The 10,166-nt window shown below is 35.6% G+C and overlaps 1 protein-coding gene across 1 annotated transcript in view; it reads right to left on the bottom strand.

Annotated features, from left to right (window-relative positions):
• Positions 1-5,308: 5,308 nt before the first annotated feature.
• Positions 5,309-10,166, bottom strand: part of LOC145769136 (cytochrome P450 2C31-like) — a 34,524-nt gene continuing 29,666 nt past the window's right edge. Inside the window, exons 3-9 of the mRNA XM_082580729.1 lie at positions 8,398-8,530; positions 7,785-7,900; positions 7,027-7,107; positions 6,678-6,779; positions 6,274-6,415; positions 5,607-5,736; positions 5,309-5,414 (exon numbers count right to left, since the gene is read on the bottom strand). Of these exons, the coding sequence (XP_082436855.1) occupies positions 5,309-5,414; positions 5,607-5,736; positions 6,274-6,415; positions 6,678-6,779; positions 7,027-7,107; positions 7,785-7,900; positions 8,398-8,530 (810 nt within the window). The remainder of the gene's footprint in view (positions 5,415-5,606; positions 5,737-6,273; positions 6,416-6,677; positions 6,780-7,026; positions 7,108-7,784; positions 7,901-8,397; positions 8,531-10,166) is intronic.

Below are 10,166 nucleotides of genomic sequence, written 5' to 3'. Positions count from 1 at the left end.
CTTGCATTGTGGCATGTTGCAGATCAATGCAGATGCACCAAGGAAACGTCACAACTCTTGTTTGACCATCTTCGTGAGCTGGCTCTGAACTCTACCTTACATCATGTTATAGGAGCCAACACTCTGTATCACTTGGAATACATTCGTCACTACACAGGTTTCAACCCAATTTTTCTTCCGGCAACTTTAATATCGGCAGTTGACGGCTTAACGTGGTCGCAACAACGGGATGAGTTTTTACTAAACGGCGACGCGGTACCACCACGACACAGAGAATTTAAATTAGTTAAACCTAATCACGAAGGAAGATACGAACTTTTTGATTTAACAAAGTACGCTGGTGTTGTTATCATTCCTTATTCTATAACAAATGGAAAATCTGTTGAGCAGTATGCTATGAATATTCCGATGTTTGCACCGACCGTTGAGTTTTCCAAAGCCATGATAAATGACAGAACAGCAACTTATGACCCATATTGTAAATGGATGACTGACGCAATGCATCCATCTAAACACGTAGACGCGCCGTACGAATTTGATCCAAATGTCCGAATGGATACCAATGGAGAAAAGGTTGCAGATGATGTAAAATTTTGGATTTCGTTTGCAGATATCTATCGGTGGCCATGTATTAAATACTTTGACTCGTGGGATGATCTTTTTAAACTTCTTAAGACTGCAGATAGGCAACATATGAGCGCATGCATGAAGCAAGCAAATAAATGGCGCATTTTTGAAGAACTACAAAATTGGTGTTGGGTTACCAAATACATCCAAGATGACACTTGAGAAGGAATTTCAAGTATTGCGGAATGCAAAATGATCTAAAGGTGCTTTGAATAAAAGTGTTGCCAGGTGTTCTTCAAAATTTCCAGTTTACGTGCTGTTTAGAGCGATTTCATGTTTACATCAATGCTGAAATGTTAAAACAAACTTTAAAATTAGAAATTTGTACTGCATGAAGTTAATCTAAAATAACTTCTTATCAACTTATATCAATGCAATGATGTCAATAAATTTAGACTAAAAAGTCCGAAGTAGTCAACAACATAGTCTTAGACAAATATGGGAAAGCCGTGTAATATGAACTGCTGTGTATTATGAACCCCCTGTTGTTTTCAGAAAACGTGGCAATAAAAATGTTTGACTTTTAACAGCTTGAATTAAGTAAGTTTACTGGTCATTCGACCGGAAATGTTCTTGTTGAAAGTTGGCGTGTTGCTGAAGTTTTGGGGGTATGAAGGTTTAAAGCTGGTGTGATACTATTTTGCAGATGGAGAAATTGTTGTTTTTTTTATCAGTGTATCAATGGACTTGAAATTTTTTGATTAATATACCTTTAAATAAACTTGATGATGGAAATCACAACAAGTTTTGTTTAAAATATGCATTATTTAGTTGATTATCAGCATTTTAACTGGAATCACCACAAGTGTGTAACATGAACCCTAGTTGAATGTGTAATATGAACCCAGGTTCATATTACCAAGTGCTTTATGATGGTGTAATGAATTTTTGTAAACTGGGGTGGTTCTGGGTTCTGTAAACTGGGGTTCAGACTTCAATTTTACCAGCATTTTCAATGCAGTGCACGTCATTCGATTAATGTTGCTTATCTTTTTGTGAAATTAATGCTTACATTTAAAAAGTAGTGCATGTTTACTAAAATTGGTGTAAATTATTTGAAAACCTTATGGTAATAAATTTTGTTATGCTGCACATGTAATGTGGCTTGCTTTAGTGCAGTTTTGTGTAGTCAATCCACCTCTATTCAGCAATGATTCAAAGCGGTTCATATCACACATCACAGGGGTTCATATTACACAGAGGGTTGTGTAATATGAACTCTTTTGGTAAATTAATAAAATTGAAATAACTTTTTTATTGCAAAATATCACATACTAATGTATTGATGGGGAATAGGTATGCATGTTAGCTTGCTGTTGTGTAAATATTGTCCATCTTTTCATTGAAGTTGTGAAATTAGGAACGTTCATTGTTAGGGGGTTCATAATACACGGCTTTCCCCTACATCCTAGAAACTACACAGCATTTAACATAATAATACAATACAATAAAGTTGGTTGGTTTTGAATCTTTATCCTCGGACTGACAAAGCCTTTTGATAGGTTATTCCTGGTAGTTTTGCATACTTGCAGAGGCTCTTGACGCAGGGCCGGTTACCGAAATTGACCGAGTGAAGTTTTTCGATTGTTGAAGTCTTGTTGCCGGGGAATTATTCTATCTGAATGGAGAGCAGTTCTGAAATGCTTTGTTCAAGCGCACACCCCGAGAGTCGAACCAGCACTGTGTGATCTTGAGCCGGGCGCGTAGCCTAACCATTGAGCTAACGGACTAAAGGGAAGATAAACTATAAATTAAAAACCTCTTCGGATATAACCGTTTTGGGTTTTCGTAATTTATAGTTTATCTTTACGTTATATTTGTCTATGGTTTAAGAAAATTACTTTTTTACGAAAATCGCATCAGTCCGAAGTCATAAGTTTATTAAATATTGACTTGAAGAAGTGACAAAAACTCTTTTTTATTATTTCTTTTCGACGCTTTGATGATTCTGCAATTTCGTTGTGACTATTATGGCCAACTTTTGACAAAGTTGCGTTTTTAGTAATACGTTTTTTGAAGAATTTTGTCCAAACTTTTTGCAATGATAACCTACTTGTTTACCTGTATAGGCTACATTAATAATTTTTTAAATATTGCTTTAAAATTTTGTGTCAGTCTAATCTAACAGTTGTCCAGGCTTGTTTATAAACATAAACTGCAACTTATTTTTAAGCTAGTCAATATCAAAATGTGTTTTTTATCTTGGATTTTTGGCTAAGCTACAACGAGATGTTTAAGATCTCTTACACACTATTTTTTTTTTAATTTCATTCAACCCGCCGATACATCAACTCAGCTATTTCTAACTCATCCTCATCCTTGTCTCAGATTATTTTAATTTTGAAAATCCTTCTCTTTGCAACTTTCAAAGTTTAACATTTTTTGTAAACTGAAACTTGTGAGCATGTTCAAAACAGATAATGTAGAAATTTAGCCTAAACTATTTCTATCAAAAATTCACTGGATAAGCATTTTTGAGGTCAAAACATTATAGACATTCTTCTAGCAATTATCTTTCAAATTATAAACTCAGTTAAGCTTTTTTGAGTAACAAAAATACATTCAACACGAAAGATTTTTACTGTGGATATACTGTATTTTTATCGATTACGTCCATTCAATGATTTTGTACGATCTTGTACATGTAACTTACTATGTGCTTTGTAGTAAAAGTACTTTGTATGTTACTATGAAAAGTCTAATGTCAAGTTGCTTATAAATTGTAGTGCAAATTATACCAAGGAGTGCTGTCTGCTTGTTGGTGTTATGAAATTAACTACAAAAAATTGTCTGTGAGGGCATAGGCTTTTTGTTTAGTGACTTAATTTGTCTGCTTGATTTAGCAATTTGTCCTTGTTTGTAGTTTTGTTTTATTTTAAAAGATTTTATTTTGAAAATGGAAAATGCACTGCATTTTCACATACAGTAGCCTAGTCACCATCATCATCATTGTCAGCCACTGTTGTTCCACTGCCGGATGAACGCCTTCCTCATATCTTTATAATTTTGTCTGTCTTTGCACGTTTGTGTCCAGTGTTTGTCGAATTGGTAATTGCTAGTCTTAACTATTACAGTAATTTATTTGTGTTGGCGAAAACATAACCTGCTTTATAATGCATTGCAAAAAGAACAAAATATACATTTACAATTTACAATATAAGATTAATACTGCACTGTAGAAAGGTAAGCAATAAGGGCAAGCTGCAAAGTAACCATTAAAGTTCAAAGCATTTAAGTTTAGCAGCCACTTTAGACAAAACAGTAGTAGCCTACAAATTAATAGATATTCAAATGTAATATTTGTGTTTGATTAAAAATAAAGAATTGAAGATTATTTATATTCAAATGAATTCACAAATTGTTCGTATTTGAATACACTGAAATACTATTGCATTCTTATTGACCAATAAAAGCAATCATCAAAACCTCATCTTTACTAAGTAATACGCGGCAAGCATTCAATTTGTACAGTGCAAGCGAACAAAGTAGATACGTTTTTGTGAAGATGTACAGTATTTTTTGTTTCTTGATGCCATGCCCTTGACCATCACTATAATTGCAGCTATTGTTGTTGAATCATCACGAGTTCCTAAGGATTTTTTAGATGTGTACTTGACCGGTTTGAAAATGGACGAGTTTGTCCATTGGCTTTTTTAAACTGTGGTGATGACAGTCCACTACAGGGGTGCCCAAAGTGCGGGTGGCATGCGGCTCGTAGGAACAATAAAAATATGCAGCTTACTTAAATCGCTTATGATAAAGAAAACATGCAGTAGCAGGTGTTGACAGACTATCCAAGCTTTTTTAAGTTTTTGTAGTTGACACGGCATGAATTCTAAAACTTTGTCGCCCATACCGAACAAAGTCCCTTTTTTAACCTGCAAGACCAATAAGTCAAAAGAAAGCAGACAAGCTAACAAGGCCGTTGAAAGAATAATTTGGGCCCGGTAGCAATAAAATCCTCGGACCACAAATCCAAGGAATACGTGGTGGTTTCTTCAAACTCCCGAGCCCCTTGAAAACGTTACGAAACCCAAGCTTAACAAAAGAAATTGTGCTGATTTCGTTTACCGTTTGTGTAGGACGGGTTGACATCGAGCTACAAAGACAGCGTGCGTCGTCTTGACTTGTAAAGGTAAATTCTGCCGAAGTAAGATATCCAGCGCAGTCGTAGTATATGTGCATTTGTGCAGTTTGATTGCAACTAAAAAAGTTTCCAAATTGTTACAACAACGCCAGTAATGACAGTCTGAGATTTTGCATATTGCGTATCCCTCGCAGATATGCGTTGCTTTTAAAGCTTCACACGACAGACAGTTTCAGTGAAGCTGAGTGCATTATTATCCGAAACCAATTGATGTAGTGCTCAGTGCTAAAAAAATGAAGTTTTGTGCCATTCGTTTGCCGGTGCCATTCGAGGCCAGCCGTTTGTCCACTAAAGTTGAAAAATTCTTAAGTCTTACTACAGTTACACCATCAAACGTATAAGTTACAATGACGCTGGTCTATAAAAAAAACTCGTTGTTTTTCTTATCAGGTTCATCAATTGTAGCTTTAAGACAAAATTTACTTTGAAGTTTTTATTGCTAAAATGTTCTCATTGTTTGTTAATTGACATTAGCTTATTTATTTCAGTTCATAACTGCTTTGATTATTTCTAAAGATTTTCCATCTTCGAAGTTTAATCGTCCCACATTGAGTCTTGATATTCCTTGATTGACTTGGCTCTGCAAAACCTTTCTTTCACCTTCATTTTGAAACTTGGTACCGTTAAGAACTGGCCAGACCTTTGAACACAATGAATACAACAACATTTTAAACTATAAAAGTTTTTCTTTAGCCTAGGCTACTTTGCTAAAACATTTTTTTTTTTTTTTTTATTGTAAAGTACCGTAGTTTATTGAAAATTTTGCCACAATCTCAGCACAGAACTTAAAGCAGAGCATTGTATATTATTTTTATGTTTGAAAGTAACATACTTTTCACATTCCTCTGAAAGCGGTGGAGCATCTGTCGAGACAGGCTCCAAATGAAACCTTTGAAGAGTAACGACAAGAAAAAGGAAGTATTCCATTCTTGCAATGCCTTCGCCCATGCAATATCTTGTTCCTAATTTTAAAAACATCAAAAAAGTAGCAATGCGTACAATAGCCTGCGTCAAAATGCTTATATGTATGCAAAAGTTAACGTTTTTTTTTTTTAAAGTTACTAAAGATGCATCCGACTTAATTAACTATTCATTGATATCTAAGGCGTCTTTGTTCAGGTTAGCTAAATTAAGTCCAAAACATCCAATCAATCCTGAAAAAGACGATTTTATGTGTTTTGCAAAGAAAATCTGAAGTGTAGTTAAACTTGAGTGTTTTGGTGAAAGTAATAAAACCAAAAAGTTTGTCCATTATTTCATTGCACTGTAGGTTACGTAGTGGGCAAAATTCTCTCTCACGCGTAGTATATTTTCTTCTATTTTTTTGCAGGTCCTTCTTGCAAGTTTGTGTTTTCCTTTTAATTATTGCTGTGAGGCTACCTTTTAATTTGCTTTTTTAAAGGATTGGTCTGTAGTTCATGGCCAACATTCATATCTTTATAAGTTTCTCAACAAAGCTTGTAAATTTCTAGATATAAAATACTAGGTCTATCGCCTACCAAGCGAAAATGACAGGAGATATGGAGATTTTTTGAATTTTCCGTTTTCATCTAGAAGTCGATCCGGACAAAACTCTTCTGGTTTATCCCATAGTTTGGGATCAAAGTGTACAGCCCAAAAGTTTGCCATCACTTGCGTATTCTGGTCAACAGAAATAACATGCAACATGAGATAAAGTAGTTTCTATGTAAAGTTTGTTTTTGATTGTCCAGTTCTGAGTAAAGGGTGAATTTGTTCTCATACTCCATGGTACAAAAAAACATTGAAGTAAGTTTGGTGAGGTATAAAAAAGTAAACCAAAGTGATGCTAGGCCTACTTGTTTTTTATGTCTGTGAAGTGCAAGGTAAATAGTTTTTCAAAGTTGCGATTTCATTGTTTATTTCTTTTCGATACTTTTTTCACCTTTGGAACATTGTATCCCTTCAGCACCGTATCTTCGACTGTTCTGTGAACTAATCCGAGAGGACCAGGGGTTCGATACCGTAGCATTTCATGGATGAATGACTGAACGAAATAGTAAGAAAAGTTACTTGAAATGAGTTATAGAAATAATTTGAAATAAATTTTAAATAACTTGAAATATTTTCCAACTAAATCTTATTGGTAATTCCACTAAAGACGCTTTGCAAAAACCCACTCCCAGTTAAAGACTTTTTGAAAGCAATCTAGTGAAAGTTATCCAAGTTTACTAAAATGTAATAGCAAAAATAAATGCTCAACTATGTACTTAAACTGGCAGTAGCCTATTTACTTTGGTGAAGTGCATCTCATCAAGATGAGACATTTTTGGTCTTGCATCGGGGCCTATCACTCGATCAATTTCCTTTTGAATCTACAAAAAAGAAATACGAGATCAACAAACTGCAAGAATATCTCCATTTTCAGAACAACTTTCATTCTAGAAGGAAAGCGATAGTAACCCAGCCTGCAAACCAGTCATTTTTACATTGATTTAACGTTTTCAAACGCTAAATCAGTGTAAGCTCTAAAGAATTGAGCTGCGACCGGAACAGTGTTTGAACAATATTAGATATGGGTGTTCAGCTATAAAAAAAAACTGAGCTTGTAAGATGGCTATCTTGTTTACCCGCTAGTAAATTTTTGTATCATGCTTGCTGAATATCACAGTGAGCTAACACACAACGCTAAGCATACAAGTTTTAGCAAATATGTTATTTTCCAAAAATTATGATATAATTGCTGTTCCAAGCATATTTTTAGTCATCACTAAAAAGTGATGACTAAAAATATTTTATTACATCTGTCCAATTATGTTGAGCCGTTGAAAATTGCTGATTCGTACCCAATAGCGTAAACGGGGGGATCCAGGGGTACTTGTGGGTCTGAGCCCCGGAAAATATTGGGGGTCTGGAAACGTTTCAAGCTGTCTGGAAACTTGAAGAAGCTACAGATTATTCTTTGGATATTTTTCTTAAAAATTCCTTGATTTTGGGCCCAAGGAGCCCATTGGTACCGGACCTAAACTATCCTCAACGACTCTGTTTGTACCTTTTTCTGAACGCTTGGTCGATTGATGAGAAACAAAACGGTCCATTTGATGGCGGTCGCTGTTGTGTCGGTTCCAGCAACAAAAAGATCGCGAACGGTCCCTTTCAAGTCCTCATCTACGATATAAATTGTCGGTTAGGCTTTGCACTTTACATACAGTGACTACAGCCAAAGTTTACCACTGGAAATGTTCGCTACGGATTATATTCAATCAAAACGAACCTCTTACATGTTACGTAATTTGAAAAAACAAAAGGAAAAGTTTTTTGGAAAAAAAATATTTTTTGAACTCTTGCAAGATTTTAAAGTTATCGAGTAGGCTAGTTGAAAAATACGTGGCAGAGCCACAGACTTTCAATTTCACCTAGCTTTCTGTTTCATATATTCTAGTTGAAGAATTACTTTTCTGATAACAATAGTCAACACCAGCAACAATCACTTTGCAAATCTTGGTGAACCTATGCCAAGATTCTTCCACAAGCATACAAAAAAAGCAAAAATTAGGTTTTAAAGAGTGCTGTTAAGAAATTTAAGTACTTCCTCGATAAATTAATAAAGACAATTAGGCATAAGAACAATTTTGTTTCACAAAGTTCTGGTTGTATCATCACACCTGTAAATTGGCTATCAGGGTTGTCCTTCTGTTTTTCTATCTCCAACAAGTAAGCGTCAATGAAATCGCGGTATTCGTACGAGTCAACAGTCTCTCTGTGCTTTTCGATGATCGGCAGCAACAAAGAGTAAAGCTGAAAAAACAAGACTTTTGTCGCTATTTTGTTGTCGTATGTCCAGAAAAGTGAGTGGTCTTTGTCTTTTATAGAGATGGTAGAAGGAATAGCTTTTTTACTGGTCCTGCTTTTACTGACGTGTGTTAGAACATTTGCTGACAATATCATGAATAAAAGAAAACTTTATAGCATAGAAATTTGTAAAGCAAGAACATGATAATACCAAGATTGCAAAACTAAATCGCTATTTTTTTTTTCAATCATTTGACAGCTTGTAGATATTGGTACAAGTAGCCTACAGGCATCTGTCCTACTGTAAGTCATCCCAGAACAAATGAACAGTATCTTAATAAAGAAAAACAATAGGCTACTGTATATGCATTAATACAGTAGGAGTAGGCTATCGGTACATGAGTTGCTGTTTTTTTGTTTTTTTTTTATAAAATTTCAGCCTGTACAGATTAAAGATATTCCTGCATTGCCAAACCTTTTCATTGATACTTTTGTAATATAGAATTTCGTTCAGTCTTCTTCGAAATGAATACAACGACCAGTGCCGGTCTTTGGGGTGTGCAAACCGTGCGATCGCACAGGGCCCGCAAATTAGGGGACCCGCAATTTGCTCAGAAAATTCAGTAATTTTGTCATTTCCAATGGAAAAATTTAACACATGAATTCAACAAAAAAATTAGCAACAAGAAAACATAGAGACTCAGCCGGTGCAACCTATTTCGTCCCCTAAATATTTCGTACCCTGAAAAGATCGAGAAAAAAAACAACATAGCCGAAGTTGCTGATCGGAGTTGCGGCAAACATTTCAAATTTCTCTCGATCTTTTCAGGGAACGAAATAGGTCGAAATTTGATTTTGTTACTCCGATTTCAGGGTACGAAATCGGGGTACGAATTTTTCAGGGGACGAAATAAGTTGCATCCAGATTCCAGACTCAACATAGCTTTATTTTCGAAAAATGCCAAAGAATGCATGATCTTATCCTTTTGCTATGCCACCGAACAGCACCATTTTACAGTAATATTCAAATTGTGAACATGTTCTCAGGATGCCCCAAGTTCAAAGTAATTTTTCAAAATTTTCTGGGAGAGGTCCCCCAGACCCCCTGCCGCTGAGTGTCGCCTTCGGCGATCACACCGTCAGGCTTCGTCTGCCGACCGTCAAACTACCCCCTCCCATTTCAAAATACCTAGCTATGCTACTGAATTAGATCATTGTCATTGGGGCCCGCAAAGCATATTCCGCACAGGCCCCGAAATACCCTAAGACCGGCATTGCAACGACGTCCTATGAACAAAACTTTTTACCAAAATATATAAAAAAAAAACTGTCTCAATACGCGTATATGCATCTCGTATGTATTGTTTTTTAGTTCAGTTCAGTGGGTTTTTTTTCCGACCATCACAGCGAAAACAATACACGGCAACATAGCAGAGGTCTAAAAAAGTAGTGTTTAAATTGGTAGTCACTTTAACATTACCCACTCGTCGAAGAGGTACGCAATCATGCGTGACATGTTCACTCGCGATTCAGCTGATTTCAGTCATGTAACTCGACACGTGATATTCTGATCGAAAAATTTTGATGCAAAGAAATTTAACTGAATGCTTTGCCACAACCACCGTTGCCTAATGGTTAGGGC

The sequence above is a fragment of the Aplidium turbinatum genome, chromosome 4 (genome assembly GCF_918807975.1).
Source record: "Aplidium turbinatum chromosome 4, kaAplTurb1.1, whole genome shotgun sequence".
Taxonomy (NCBI): Eukaryota; Metazoa; Chordata; class Ascidiacea; order Aplousobranchia; family Polyclinidae; genus Aplidium; species Aplidium turbinatum.
Note: the sequence above shows the minus strand (reverse complement) of the source record. Positions and strands in the feature narration are given on the sequence as shown.